This window comes from Chelmon rostratus, chromosome 11 (assembly GCF_017976325.1).
Source record: "Chelmon rostratus isolate fCheRos1 chromosome 11, fCheRos1.pri, whole genome shotgun sequence".
In the NCBI taxonomy this organism is placed as follows: domain Eukaryota; kingdom Metazoa; phylum Chordata; class Actinopteri; order Chaetodontiformes; family Chaetodontidae; genus Chelmon; species Chelmon rostratus.
The window spans coordinates 17,444,967-17,460,948 of NC_055668.1; the positions used below are offsets into that span (position 1 = coordinate 17,444,967).

The 15,982-nt window shown below is 43.2% G+C and overlaps 2 protein-coding genes across 2 annotated transcripts; both read right to left on the bottom strand.

The window, feature by feature from the left end:
- Positions 1-1,482: 1,482 nt before the first annotated feature.
- On the bottom strand, positions 1,483-3,287 carry hmx2 (H6 family homeobox 2). Its single transcript, XM_041947957.1, has 2 exons — positions 2,879-3,287; positions 1,483-2,131 (listed from the first exon to the last, which is right to left on the bottom strand). The coding sequence occupies exons 1-2, from the start codon at positions 3,153-3,155 to the stop codon at positions 1,581-1,583; spliced, it is 828 nt and encodes a 275-aa protein (XP_041803891.1). The 5' UTR covers positions 3,156-3,287; the 3' UTR covers positions 1,483-1,580.
- Positions 3,288-8,995: 5,708 nt separating this feature from the next.
- On the bottom strand, positions 8,996-12,084 carry hmx3a (H6 family homeobox 3a). Its single transcript, XM_041947848.1, has 2 exons — positions 11,493-12,084; positions 8,996-10,561 (listed from the first exon to the last, which is right to left on the bottom strand). Exons 1-2 carry the CDS (start codon positions 11,779-11,781, stop codon positions 9,942-9,944), a joined length of 909 nt encoding a protein of 302 aa, XP_041803782.1. The 5' UTR covers positions 11,782-12,084; the 3' UTR covers positions 8,996-9,941.
- Positions 12,085-15,982: the final 3,898 nt, after the last annotated feature.

A 15,982-nucleotide genomic window follows, 5' to 3' on the forward strand; every position in this document is an offset into this window, starting at 1 on the left:
GCACGCGTTAAATTGTCATGAAGCAAATTCAACTTTGACAACGCGAGCCGACTTGGTGTGCCGGACCTCTTGAAAATCTAAACTAGCTTCTGAATTGACAAGACATGCCGTGTGCCTGCAGAGTCCAGAACTCAAAGTGTAACCGATACAGTGATTCATTAAGCAGATGGAGAAAAGAGAGCAGCTTCGATTAATGAGAGTCTTGAACTTTCACAATATGTCTCTTTATTATGTTTCCCCTTACAAGGCCTGATGCTGGAAGGCAGGCTTTAGATGAGGGGGGGATCGGCCCAGAGGCGTGATTAACTTGTGATAGCATGCATCTCTTTCCCACCCTGCAAATATCTACTTCTTAGTTACCTCTGCATGTATTACCTTTATAAGGCAGCTTGCTCAGAGCATACATCTGCAATTTTTACATCTAAAACATCTGTAGTTTTAGACGCAGTTTGATATTTTTTTCTGCCTGTGAGGCTAATCTATTTAGGAATCAAACAAATATGGCAGCTACAGTGTGAGTCTTGCAGAGGGCTAAATGCATGCATGTATTCCTGCAAACGTTTAGTCTCTCCACATACTGTACAAGCTGCAATTTAAATGCGCCTGTCAAGAAGCTTGTGTTATATAGCTAATATTTGAGTGTGAGCCAACAGCAATGTAAAGTACAGTTTGAACAATAATGTCATATATGTTAATTAGCACTTGTGTCTTCCAGGTTTTGTTCTTTGCTTTAGTCGTGGTTAAAGCACAGGTGCTCTTAGTTTAAATCACCTCTAATAAACTTTACTGCAGCTCAACAACCAAAATTCAATGTTCATTTCTGATGCGTGAGCCTTTAACATGTACAGATCATCACACTGGATTATTAGTATAGAATGTCCTGTCATAAAATGTGTCTGTGTACTCTTTGCTCTTCAGGGGAGAGGAAGTTTTAACACAATAGGTAGAATTTGGCCCTTTTTACAACTGCTTTAAGTGTTTGCCTTCTGTGTCGAAAATTAAACTGTCGGTATTTAAGTTTACAGATGTAAGTACACAAAAACAGTCAAATAAAACCAAACAAGCCAATTTTTCACTGAAATAGAAAATTTATTGAATGAGAAGGTTATTATTGAAGATCTAAATTACAATAGAAACAATGATATTTCTTCCTTAAATGGAATAATTCTGTTTTTTTCCTGCCTGGTGAGATAAAATGACTGATGCTTTGCCGTATATTTGACAAACCAATTATCAATGAAAACAGTGTGAAAGCAGCTCGTGTGGAATCCATTTTTCTTGAATGTGAATGCTCAACTCCGTTATTTTATCAGAAAGGGAAGGGGAGGGGCAATAAAATAAAAGTACAAAAATTATTAGAATTAATTATACACACGGTGTATTTTATACATGGAGGGAAGCTTGATTGCTTTCTTGTAAGACGCACAGTTGCTGCATAATAAGAACTTCCTCAGCAAATTAAGTGGTACAATTAATATACAGCGGTTATGTGGAGACACTTATGAGAATGTTGTTTTGTACTGCGTTTTTTTTTTCTTTTTTTTTTACGTGGACTGCAGGTGAACATACAGCAGAGTCAATCAGTACTCGATCTTGTTATACAGGTTGTATAAAGGTAACGCTGGCAGGTTGCTCCCCGGGTAATACAGGGGCGTCGGAAAGGCGATAGACCGGGGAACCGGGACGCGCAGTAAGGAGTTATCTCTGAAAACCAGCGGCATCCCCACTAGTGTCTGTGCCGAGGCGTGGGCCATGTTGGCCGCCTCCAGTTCAGCTGATAGCTGCCGTTTCCATTTGTTCCTCCTGTTCTGAAACCACGTCTTGACCTGAGTCTCCGTCAGCTGCAGGCTGGAGGCTAAGCAGGCCCGCTCCGAGCTGCTCAGGTACCGCTTCATGTCGAAGGTGGACTCCAGCTGGTACACCTGACTCCGGGAGAAAACCGTGCGCGTCTTCTTCTTGGCTGAGTTGCCCTGCTTGTCCGCGGCACCGTCCGTCTGTCTCTCCTCGGACAGCGGTGACATTTGATGGCACGGTCTCTCCCGCTCCTCCTTATAATCCTGCAGCAGCGGCTGCGGCAGGTGCGGCCGCCGCCCGAGCGCGTCGCTTCCAGACAGAAGTCCTTTAGCGGGACCTAAAACGCGAGCAGGAGGAGAAGGAGGTGGTGAAAATCCAACCGGAAAATGCATCTGTTTTTTGAGCGTGCCTTTTAAACATGCGGCCGAGTTAAAAAAAAAAAAAAAAAAAAAAAAAAAATCCTTTCACGAGTTTTCGACACACTCAGTTTGAGAGTTCGTCAAGTGTGAACTCTGACTCCCTAAATCGACTGCTGCTGAAAGCCGGTGACTTTTTAAATAAACAATTCAGCATGAGTATGCCCGGTGTACAGTAAGCTATTAATTAAATCCCGCTCTATTTAACGCTCAATTGACGACGTGTAGTGCAGCCATTTTAGCAACATGTTTCATCAATTAGCAGGCTCAATTAAATTTGAAATGAGAGGAAAGACAGGGGGCTAATTATTCGACCTTCCGCTATTCCGCCGCTGCTGCGGTGATAGTCTGCACATGACAAACAAATGGAAGTGGGAGAGCTGCGTGTGCGTGTTACAGTCACAAACACAAGCTAGTGAAATGTGAGCTCAAGTGCAAACAAAAACACAAAACTGGAGATCTGCTTATTTAAAAAAATGAAACTAACAGGGACTACTTTCATGTAATCTTATAGAGGAAATTAAAAAAAAAAAACGTCTAAATATGTGCAGAAGATTTTCATTTAATTCTGCTTATGTACAGCTTTGACAATTGGTTCCGTTCCCTTTTCTACAATAATGATGATAATAATAATAATAATAATAGCGGTAATAACAAACAGTCCTCACCTAAACACGAGAAGTTATGGGCTTGGTGCTGGGAGCATGGCTCGCTGTGACCCGTGTCGGAGCAGAAGCAGTCTGCCGAGTCCTCCCCGCCGCTGCACTCCTCCTCGGAGGACACCGACAGTGAGCGCCTCCGCGGCGGCGGTGGCGGCGGCCCCTTGGAGAGCTCTTTGGTCCCGGAGCGCGGCGCATCGGACGGCGTGCCCAAAATAGACTGGATGGTGAAGCTGGAAATCGGGCCCGACGAGCACTTGCTCCCGCTGTCTTCTGCGCTACTCATTCTCGCTTCATAACAGTATTGAAGTATTGACTGAATCTGTCTGTCCCCTTGTATTCCGTTATTGGTTTCTACACGATTGGTGCGTAAAAATTACGAAAGCGGCTTCTGTCTCCCTTTTTGTCCCCCCCTTGCCTGTTTAATTGTGGAGTTTTAACATTGAACGAGTTGAAGGTGTTTTTTCTAGCGCTCGGGGAACATGAGTGTATTCCTGGTCCTCCTCCTCATGCTCTGGATCACCGGCAGCGAGGCTGCGTTGCTTCATTTGCATGTAGGTAAGCTCCTCCTGGACCAATCGCAGCCGCCAACAGAAGCCCGGAAATTTCAAACTCCTGTCAGGGCTTTGAGATGGGATGAGGCGAGCGAGGGAGTCGAACAAGACCAGCAGAGCTCAAATCTGCATCCAGTTTCACTCAGAAAACTTAAAGTAAATGTTTCAACCATGCTTTTTATTACTATTTTACTTTTAAAAGTCATGCAATATTGGTTGTCGTTGACTAATATGGTTTTAAGTAAATTAAAAATGGTTATGAATAAAAAAACACTGAATTCCCATATGTCATATTTTATGAAAATATATACATATATACTATATTTGCAATATCTGTCTTTCAGGGCGTTTTGTGGCCTAAACCCGCCTCATTCATAAACACAAACTAAAGTCAACGTGCTTCTAACCCTCCATGCAACCCACAGAAGCAAGAACGGGCTCAGTCAACTGAGGATGACCTCATACAAGAACTGTCATGTCGCCTTTTCTCCCTTATCCTTTGCATGCTAAATTGGCCGGGGTGACGGGAACACGCATACGGCCTTGGAACCAATGCGGAGGCCCTAACTCATTTTTCCTGAAAATAATAAACTCATTCCGCGTCCATTATCTGCGATTAAGAATTAATTTGATCATTACTGAGCTAATCTGCCTCGTGATGACCGCGCGTGGAGTGGAGGCCGGCTAATTGATTGACTAATTGATTGGAGGTGGTGGGGGCTGAGGGCGTGCACGCGTGTGTGTGTGTTTGTGTGTGTGTGTGTGTGTGTGTGTGTGTGTGTGTGTGTGTGCGGTGTCAGAGGAGGGGGGGCGCTTCCCACCACCGCCCTCCTCCCCACCTTCACCACCCATGCTCTGTGTGTGTGTGTGTGTGTCTGGTTGTGTCTGGCTGCGGGACAGCTGCGGGGCTTGAGCTGGCGGTTCGGGCACATTATCCCTCTTTTACTGCTTTGTGAGGGAGCCCCAGACACATTACAAATGGTCAGCTTTAATCATCATGTCAGTGCCCTTCCCGGTAGCCACACAACCGGCATTCGGTGTTAAGACATGGTGGAAGAGGCAGAAGACGGCGACGGACGCTGCTGCTGCTGGTGATGATGATGATGATGATGGTGACGACAGAAGCCGCTGCCAGCATCATCATCATCATCATAGCAGCCAGACAGAAGCATCTGGATCCACGCGTAAATATCGTCAACCGGCAGCGGGGCCAGCAGCTGCTTAACGATCTTAACAAAACGCTTACGCAGGGGAGGCTTTACCGAAGGGGGGGCAAATATATGAGGGCAGTCAGGGCGGATGCTGGATTTATGGTGGTTACACATAAGGCGTGAAATCTGCAATGACAGTTAAATGGGTTTGTTTTATATGCCGCTCTTTTCAAACAAAGACCTTTGTCAGTGTGGCCGCCTTCATCACTTTCAGACGACTTTTGCAAAGTGAGATTAGTTCATCACGGAGATAGTGGACATAACGGGCCGCGACTGCGCCGCAGCGAATGAATTACGCACGCTGCTTTTTTTTTATGTCAGAGCTGGCGTTTATAGGCCAGTCGTACAGGCCGATAGGTGTAGCTCCCCGTTATTAGTATGGAAATGTCCATCCCTTACCCATGTTTCTGCGTTCCGCCTTCATCTGGCGAGGCCCAAACAGCGAGGAGCGGGCCTAAGTCCGTGCTCTATCACTGTGATGGGTGGCGCGCCGCCGCCCTACCGCAATAACAGAACAAGATCTTTAGCAGGAGAGAAAGGTCTGAGAAAGACAGATGAAGTTATGAGGCGCTTTGATCTGGGAATCAAGCTTCGATAAATATTAAACAAAGACCCTTTACACGTGTGTATTATGATGTATGGCGTGTCCAACTCTAGAATAAGGAAATTACCAGAGAAAATGATATCAATAAATTTTCTAAGTATAAACGTTGATTATGTTTCGATTTTCATTCAAGAAAGCGGGGCCTGCTCTTTTTTCAGGAGGCGTTTGTGTGTGTGTGTGTGTGTGTGTGTGAGAGAGAGAGAGAGAGAGAGAGAGAGAGAGAGAGAGAGAGAGAGAGAGAGTTGTAAACGCAGGCAGAGCGCCCGAGCCCTGGAGGTGTACAATTTATGTAATCTGAGTGTGGAAATGAACTGGGTAATTTATTGGAAAACACAAAGTCAGGAAGATTGGATCAGTACAGCCTATCCACAGGCTCCTATCCATCAAGTTCCAATTAACAACCTAACCATTGAGTTTTAATGGCTTTCCAATCTACTGCCCTGATAGACTCATCAATTCCTCGGGGAGAAATTAAGAAAATCGACCGCCCCTCGGCGTTTCAGTGTCATTCTTCACAGCAACTATATGTCAAATTAAAAACACAATTAAAATTTAAACTGTTCCAATCAGACGGTGCCCCGCAACCTATGTTTCACTTAATAGAACTTTGATGAAAATCTGATGCTCGCGTTCAATCAGCAAAGCAAATGGGATGGGTTTAAAACAAGATTTCCTCTTGGAGAAGTGTCAAAGAGTTGCGGGCTTTGACGCGTCACGGCGGGGACGTGGGGTGCTCGGGTCGCTTGTGTTTGCTCTCTGATGGTGGAAGCCGCGCAGGTCTAATCTGTATCTATAACAGGATGCAGGACCAACGTGAAAGGTGCTTTTCAGGTGAACTTCTCCATGCACACGTTTACTTTTGGCCCATTTTGCCCGAAGGAGCCATCAAGGAGGATGTTTGTTGTTTGATATGCTTTAGAAAGACATGGAAACTTTATAGGCTATCATGCTCTCACTGCTCCATCTAAAATATTCACATGGTTCCTGTCTTAGCGAATCATCTGCTAACCCCTAATTTCATAAAGTCACGTTATAACCAACATGTGAGCAGATGCCAGTGGCTTCAGAGAAGAGGCTAGCGTTGCGCAAGGTGGTCGGGCCACTTGTATGTTTCCAAACTGGCACTAAAGCCTATGATAGGGCTTGAAATTACCCATTCAGCTCTCCATTTTAATGTAATACACTGAGCGCAGTCGCCGGTCACGTCCGTTTGCCCCCGTTCCTGCAAATGTAGGCTACTTTATCTGATTTTGGCCCCCGCTGCCTTTCCTCTTTTACATAAAGATGTCGCGCAAATGGAAATTATCGAGTGGTAATTTTTTCAATTTATGCGCGCAAATCAAGGTCACACGCTGAGCCGAAGCGGCGCGTGAACGTTGCTCTTACTTGACGCAATATGATGCAGACGTTTGCAGATCGATATGTGCCAGAGGAATAATGCCATACCAATCTATTAATTTGCAGTAATGGGGCCGTGTTGAGTGTGCATGGTAGGTACACGTCAATAATTGGGTGATCTGACGATATTTGAATGGACCCTTTGTCTCTTGATGAGGTCATCATATAGAGTTTATTGCTGACGGATTCATTTCCAATAACTGCATTAGCCTAGAGATGAAAACAGAAAATTGCCTTTGAGGCAAAGCCTGATGTGCCTAATAGTTGATTTATCCTCGTAATCTCATTTTTTTTATTTTTGAATTTTCACAATTTTCTTCTGGGTGATATTTCTCTTGTTTGGGCCATCCTAGTGCAATATTGTGTAGTCCGTTTTTATGCGGTAAACTGCAGGCAGACTGAGCGTTCAGATACTCTTCAAACTGTCCTCAAACTGTGAAGCCATAAATAGAGGGTCTGCATGCGCGTCAGACGCACGAGGAGAGAGTCGACTGTTGGTGTTTTAATTAAAGGGACCACGCGGAAGCAGCTCGGAGCCTCTCTGCAGGTGTCTACAAGTGTCCACCTAGTCTCTGTCACCTGACCACAGCCTGGAGGTGGATTCTACTCAGACTCCAGAGCGGAAAATACGTAAAAACCTTTATTTACATAAAACGTTACATCACTGTGATTATTAAACGGTGTTTCTTACTGATCACCGATCATCGCGAGTTATTGTGCTCGGGCCCAGCTCAGCAGAGGATAGAGGAGTGCTCCCTCCCTCCCCTCACAGCCTCCTCCCCTCGGACCTGCATTGCTCCCTTGTAACTTTATACAGGATTTGTTAAAAAATTAAGAAAAATAAAAAGCAAAATAAAATGAAAACAATCATACTATATGCAGCAAAATGACAAGCTCGGGTTCAGCTTGGGCATCTAGCCTGGATCCTGTTAAAATACCTACCTACCTATCGAAATGTGATTCTGAGACTTCTTTTCTCGCCCATAAGATTGAAAAGTAATAGCATCACCACGGGTGGGACGCCTGTATCACATCTTTAGCGCACTTATATTAACTTCCATTGATTTTTCTCAAATTAAGCATCTTGAACCAAACAATTCAAACCTCTCCACATTCGTTTAGAAGTTTTGTTGCCTTGTTCAAGAAAATGGCAAAGTGGGTTAATTTGCATGAAAAGAAGCGATCACCTCATCGCATTTTTAAGCCTTTTTATACCTTTAACAGTATTATTTATTTAAGTTTCATACATGTCGTCTTCGTGATAGTCGCACCGAGTGTCCAGTGACACCTGTAAAGTCGTAAGCTGTGTTACAAAGTACTAGTTTAATAATTTATCTCTATTTTGAAAATGTACACCTTTTTAACTGTTTTTTTTTTTCATAAAAAAGATTATTTTGGCTTCAGGTGCAATATACTGTGGAGACATACAGGGACGTTATTGCAGAGGTTTAAAAAAAAAACCATAAGGATATGATTATCACATAAAGTGTTTTTTATATCCTAAAACAAGTGTCCTACTTCACCACTTAAATATTAAGTGGCATCCCAAGTGATCCTTGTAAAAAGAGACGCTTTCTCATAAAGTAGTCAAAAAAATAAAATTACGTTCAGAAATAAAAAAAAGGTGCATAAAATACTAAAAAAAAAAAAAGAAAAGAAAAATAAAATAAGAATGTCTTACACCAAAATAGTGATGTGGAGATACATGCCATCCTGACATCCCTCCAACTCACAATGACAATACAACACACACACACACACACACACACACACACACACACACACACACACACACACACAAGAAGCTAAAAGACAGCAGCTCATACTCAGGGAGTAATGTCCTCTTCTGAATACATTACCCATAATTTTGGCAAGATGGTGGCAATTACGCATCTAATTGACCGAGCCACTTTTTATGTAAAATAACGTTTTTAAAGTGCATAACACTAAGATGAAACCCACCTGCCCAAGCCACAAGTGTGTGTGTGTGTGTGTGTGTGTGTGTGTGTGTGTGTGTGTGTGTGCTGAAAAGGGGTTCAATGTGTAAAATATCTATTATCAGAATAGAGATTCATTTGGGATATTAAATTCTTCTACGCAAATATTTTATGCACCAAATTGTCTTTGGTGCATAAAATATTTGCGTAAAAATGTTGATGCTGTAGTGACACAAAGTAGAACAATGAATAAAATGAAATAATTACATATATGTTCATTAGAAACTGCCTCCATTTGACCTCCTCTGTGATCATCTAATCCATAACTGGACGCAAGAGTCATAGAAAAAAAAATATCCTAAAAGGAATAAGGAATATTCTCCATTTATTTCACAACATGGTTCAGCAATACAATATCAAAACGTTGTTTTTACTGTACAAAGGAGCAGCCGCAAGTGGCCGCTCCTCTCCCCGTGCCTCATTAAATATATACATTTACTTTTTTCTTGTTTTTTACACCAGTGTAGTCGATATTTTTGCCGCTCCTATTCAAAAACACAAAGTCGAGTAAGAGACATTGGAGCTCTCACTTGTGCTTGAGGGACGCGTCCATGTGGAGGGAACGAGGGTGAGAGTCACTAAAACTAAACAGAAAGCTACGTGGGTATCTTACAATTGAGAGTGTCTTGATTGTCCGCCGTCAAGCGCTTAAAAAAGGGGGGACAAAATGAAAGAAGTACAACAAAATTCTCATTAACATCGAGCCGTGAATGGCTGATAAACATACACGATGTTTCCCGGACTCATTCACTCACAGCACACCGTCAGTGTATTGCACATCATCGTGTAGCTTCGTCAGTTCTGGAAATGAAAGTGAAATCAGATAATTGGTTGTTGGGTGAGAAGCAGGCCCGCGCCTTCACGCCGCCAATGTTTGTAAACAAGGTGAAGTTTTTGTTTGTTTGTTTGTGTTTTTTGCAGGCCTACGTCACACAGAGTCAGCCTGTCCAGCAACAGTCGAGGTGTAAAAGGAGGGAAAAATAAAAGACACTCATCAGGCAGTGTAAGCAGGTGGACTCCTGAGGTGATTAATAATAATAATAATAATAATAATAATAATAATAATAATAATAAACGTTGGATTTGAATTGTCGGATCACGTGTAAACGGCACCCTTATGGAAAATGACACAATATATTTGCCAAAATAGGTCCATGTAGGCCTGACTGTGTCTCTTTTCTTTATTTTTTTTTTTTCTTCATTCAGTCAGTTGTACAAAAATATTAAGTCTTTTTTTATTTTTATTTTTTTCTGGTGAGTTGATTTGTGAAAATAAACACCAACTTGTGCCGCCGGACTGAGCTCTTTTCAAACCGGTCTGAGCAGCGGCACGGATGTGACGATGGGATGGGAGTAGTAGACTCCCGGGTGCGGGAAGGTGAGCAGCGGCTGGCTGGCGGGCACGTTGGCAGCGGCGCCCCCGCTCTCAGAGGCCGAGTTCTCGTGGTAGAGGATGGGCACCCGGACTATCCTCTGCGCCGCGGCGTGGCTCAGGTTGGCGGCCTCCAGCTCCGCGGCCAGCTGCCTTTTCCACTTGTTCCTCCTGTTCTGGAACCAGATCTTCACCTGAGTCTCCGTCAGGTGCAGGGACGCGGCCAGGCCGGCCCGCTCCGAGCTGCTCAGGTACCGCTTCATGTCGAAGGTGGACTCCAACTGGAACACTTGGCTCCGGGAAAAAACCGTGCGCGTCTTCTTCTTGCGGCACGGCTTCTTGTCGTCGTCCCTCTTCTTCCACTCCTCCAGCTCGTCTTTCTTGGCTTCTTCCGTGTCGCTCTCCTCCAGGATAATCTCGTCGCCGCTTTTGTTGTTTTGCTCATCGTCCTCGTCCTCGTCTTTGGCGTCTGGCTCGGATTTGAGTACCAGATCCGGTGAGTCTCTGTCTGTGCCCGAGGTTGGAGAGGAGTCTCTGGCTCCCGGTTTCTCGGTGACTGAAATGGGGGCACAGGGAGACGTGGTCATAAACACTGAGTTCGGGATTTTATTGACAGCCTGTTGATACTGGTCGCCCTTTGCGCTTTGAGGAAACTAAATGGTTACAAATAATGCCAGAAAATGAAATAAGCATTTAGAGCTAGACAACAACGTGTTCAAATATATTCAAATTATTATTCTACCTAAAAAGAACATTTTAATCCACCAAAGAATTAAACAGTCAAAACAGGCCTGCTTTCCTTATTAGTTTTAGCTAACAAATCAGGCACGTTCACTCTAATTGGACAAGCTTTTCAAAAAGTCCTCTTGTTTGCATGAACGCATGATAGTGCCATTCATATCAGCGCGTTTTAAAACCCCGCATGAATAAATCACAGAAGCAGGCAGGCAGGAGCGCTGTCAGTGACCGAGCCTCTGGGGTAAGATGTTCACACCGAGCGCCAGCAGACAAATCAAAAGCACGCTGCGCATCGTCACCCTCATCCGATGATTTGACGATGTCTACTTCATTTTATGCTCAGTGTGTCACTTTATTGATCCATTATCCCGCGTCGTGGCATAACAAAATAGGCCTTGAGAGGACAAGGCGTCAAATCACCGTGTACTCTGTGGCGTGGTAAAAACAAAGCATGTCACACTATTCCCCATCGCCAAAACGCACAAAATCCGCTTTTATTCAGCAGCTTCCTGAGGAGGAAGCGCACTGACTGCTTGCTGTTCAGATATTATTAATGTCGCAAAAGGCACAGAGGACATGGTCCTGAAAGGTCCCGTGAGGAGTTTCTTTTTGAAAAGTCTCTATTTATGGACTAAGAGGAATAAACTCTCAACATCAAAATGGAATTCAAACGCTAAAATTGGACAATTGCTTGCTCATAAATGTAATGATAATATACAATAACTGTTGTTATTTTCTGTCAGCCTTACCTTCGGTTCTGTGTAGGTGGGCGGATGAGCTGAAGGCGTAGGGGTACCACCACGCCGAGGTGCGCTCCAAGTAGTGAGCCGGTAAACTGAACCTCTGCGCGGGCAGGTCAAAGCGTGGAAAGTTGAAGTCCCCGACCTGGGAAAGGGAAAATCCTCCCTCCAAGGCCGCCTTGGTGGAAGTCAGTACGGGCTTGGGTTTGGATGGTTTGCTATCACAGTTCAGCAGGTTCTTAATGAAGAAAGGAGAGTCCTTGGCCGAAGCGCACGTCTCTTGAGTTGTCTCTGGCATCGCTGTGGCTGTGGTCTGAACGCAGAGGACCACGGAAGCGGGGATTCAAAGAGGGGGGGAAAAGCGAGGCTGACTTACAGACTGTCGATATCCTGGCCGCGCAAAGTCGCTGCTTTATTCTTCTCAGTGATTTAACGCGGAGGCTCGATTTCACACCCGGAGAGCGCGTCAAAACGCACGTCCGTCTAGGCTAGAAAAATAATAAAATAAAATGTGCGAGAGGCAAAACAAACATGTGCAGACGCGGAGATGTCTCATCCCGGGCTCTTTCATCAAAACGCAAAACTGGGTCCACCGTGTCAGTCAGTCTGGCGTCTGATGCTAATGATGAAATAAAAATGTCATCCAAGTTAAATGCGGAAAGTATAGGCGATTGGGCATGTACAATGGCAAATGGGATTAAGGGAGAGACGGCGAGAGAGAGAGAGAGAGAGAGAGAGAGAGAGAGAGAGACCATCCTCCCCTCTCCGTGCGCTCTGGCTGCAGGCTGTGTGTGCTCGCCTGTTATTGGTCTCATATAGTCCAATTAGGCAGCAAATGAACACACGGCTGTTAGCGCCAAAAAGGAAGGTTTGGGATAAGCGCCGTCAGAACAAGCGATTCATCACGCAGCTGACATTACAGTCACACTGCACGAGGTTACTCATAATGCACTGTTTTTATAGATACACTGATACGTGTTTGACGCACTTTCACTCACGCTGCAGGTTAAAAATTGGACTATTTGTGAATATTTTTGGGAGGTTTTAGACAACATTGAACAACTGGAAATCATCAGGAAAAGCTATGTATTTCAAAGAATTCGTTCTGAGAAGCCTGTTAAGCCTGAGGCCCGTGCGTAAAGCTTGCACTGATTATCCGAGGCCTAAATGTGATGCTTTCGTATAGTGAGTCCAAAACAGATGACATTACATAAAAATACGTTAATATAGAAATAAATGCATGTGTTTGCATGTGAACAAGCCAGCATCTGACAAGTAACACCCCTAATATCATGTACACACGAAAAATAACAGTAAAAGCAACTTGAATTGTGCCGAATCACGTGATTTATTTTCTTTCTTGTGCAGAATCGTGGAAATTGTCATCCTGACTGGTCAAAGCAAAATGACGACGGCTTTTCTGATCGTCATTTAGTCCCGAGATTTTTGCGTCTCTGCCTCTCAGACAAAACGTAAACCAGGTCTGAGATCAGGCTGCAGCTACTCAGCGTGTCACCGACAGGCGATTAGATTCATATTTCTAATGCATTGATTTTCAGCGAGGGCCACTTCCGCAAAGTCTGCGGGTCGCACAGTCATTTATTCCCCCCCCCTCTAATCGATTTTGTTAATTCATCCCTCAGATTGCACTCTTTGTAAATGTGCTATGTATATTCGCTCATTGATATTAATTGACTTGTTTAAAAAAGCAGCCCACTGGTTGGAGGCTGGTGGAGAAGAACGAGGAGACAGCGCCCTCTGTGGGCCACGAGGAGGAAATGCAAGTGTGTGCACTGTGTGGAGGGAGTGCGTTGGAGCAGGTATTAATGACGTTGTGGGGACAAAAATCTCGTCACATTGTCACATTGTGGGGACTCACCTGCAATTTGGGGGCAAAAAGCGCCAAAAGGCGAACTAAATCTCTGGTTATGGTTTGGTTAAATTTAGCGATTATTAATGTTAAAATAAGTCTCCAGGGATGAATGCAAGTCAATGTGCGAGACCAAGACAGTTCTCTCCTAAGTAAAGCATATTTGTCTAATAAAACAGTTAGTTGTGACCTAGCTGAGATGCAGTCATTTCAGCTAGGTCACAACTAACTAAATCATCATCATCATCATCATCATCATCAACTGTTCCCTGAAGACATTCATTAGCCATGTGATATGCAGCCCTAATAAAGGGTGTCAGTTACAAGGCAAAGCTTGCACTGGGTGCCACAGTGCTTCTTCCCCCTCGTCATCTGCAGAGTTCTAACATGCACCGGCATGTTCGTGTAATTAACACGTGTTATTCATTTAGTGAGCTGCTCATGTGGAGATATCCTGTTACTGTGATGTGATTACCGCCTCTCCTTACGTGGTCTTCATCACAGGTACGCTCATCATCACGCTCTCAGACTGGGGTGCAAAATGTGTGCATCTGGTTGGGAGCAAAATCCAGAAGAAGATCCAGAATAATTCACACACGGAGGCTAAGCTTGACAATCCCAGATATGACTCCATAGTTACTGTCGTGTTTAGGGTATTAAAAGTTAAAAAAATACACACATTTGTTTATCACATGATAGCTGACATGCAAAATGAGAAATTCTTGTACAGAATGATAAACCAGCACAATGCAACAACAAATAAAGTGGCATTTGTGCAGCCTCCTCTGGTTTTTGAGTATTTATTTACAAACAGGCATGATGATTTGTCTGTAAAGCAGCACCATTCTTATATGATCTTACATCATTTTGACAAAATCCATTGTCTAGTTGCCACAATTAGAAAACAAACTTGAACAAGATTATTGTGAATAATCTGAATCATTTAACTCACAGCCTTACGGACTGAAAGATGGAGGAAGGATGGGGGAACTTTAATGATCAAGGTTCATCTGAGCAAAATGGTGAAATAAATAAATAAATCATTTGGGAGCTGTTCAGTGTGCAGATATCCTCCTCTCTGCATTATTATTTTAATCCTCATATAGACGTGTCATATTGGCCTGACTCCCAGCTGAACAGAGGCTGTTAAAAGATCTCAGTAATATTTACACCACTTTGGTATGAAGCTCTACCACTATGGCAATCCAACGTGCTTACTGTACCCGAGGATAGAAAGAACACAACAGATGTGAAACCAGACAATAAACAGTACAAACTAAGATCCTGTACTCTGTACTGTAAAAAATGCAGTTCATATTATGCATTGATTACAAACATGGAGTAGACATTGCCCTGAGGCCATATAGGCCTTCTGAACGCTCCATAAGTCTATTTTTGTTGCTCCTCGGGTAGGTTACTATGACTTTCATATTATTTATTTCAAAGCGCCCAGATATTGATTATTTCACAAGGAAAAATGACAAATGGCAGGAGGGAATGACACGGTCAGCAGGTTCTATTAGAGAAATGATAGTGTTGCTCGTGGTTTGTTAAAAGGTCCAGTTTAGATACTTTATAGGTTTACATCCATCATCGTCTAATGACCTATTTGATGAAAAACACGCGCTCTGGTGACAACGGCCCTGTGCAGCCAACTTCGCTTTGTAATTGCTCCCATATTAAATATAGATTTTTGTTTTGATATCTTGTGAGAATTCCTTTCTGTGGGTCAAAATTGTGATAAAAGACATGGATGCTACGGCAAAAGCTCTGAGGGAGAAGACTGGAAGGAAAATGGGAAAAATAGGTGGGTATGAGGTGTCGACGGTGGAACTGTGACTTTGGGATTTTGAGTCCCGAGCAAGAAGTATTCAGATCTTCCACTGAAGTAAAAGAGGCAATACTGCAATACGAAAATAACAATTTTTGCAAGTATTATTGCAAGATGTTTAAAGGACTCCTAATGTAAAAAAAAAAGGGCCTGTGAGTTATACCATAACAGTATCATTACATTATTATATGGGATTATTATTTTCGGATGCATTCATGTGAAAGTGGCATTTTACTGTTGTAGACTGTCAAGGTGGAGCTAATTTCAACAGCATTTTTAAACTGTTTTGTAGTTCACAAAAATGCATCATGTTTTATGAATTGATTACATTTTTTTTGTAAAATTTAAAATCTTCAAAGCAGCTTGTTCCTGTAGCTGTGAGACAAATGTAGTCAGAGGTGGAGGAAGTATTCAGATTCTTTACCACACTGTAAAAACACTCCATTACAAGTAAACGTATTAAACGGGATACTTAAAAACATCTATTAGAAAAATGTGCTCAAAATATCAAAACTAAAGGTACTCAATGCATAATAATGGTCCCTGTGAGTAATATATATGATATCAGTAGGAAATTATTGCTCATGCATTGAGTGATTTACTGTTAACAGTAGTTTTACCAATAACAGTGCATAGTATTATATTAAAATTCTTATGTCTTGTATGCAGTGGAGTAAAATGGATTGGAGTAGAAGCGAAGTGGCATGAAATGGAAATGCCTGAAATCGTACATAAGTACTGTACTTGTTCAAGAATCAGTGAAACTAAAGGAAACTCAAGTTAAGCCTATTTGGACAG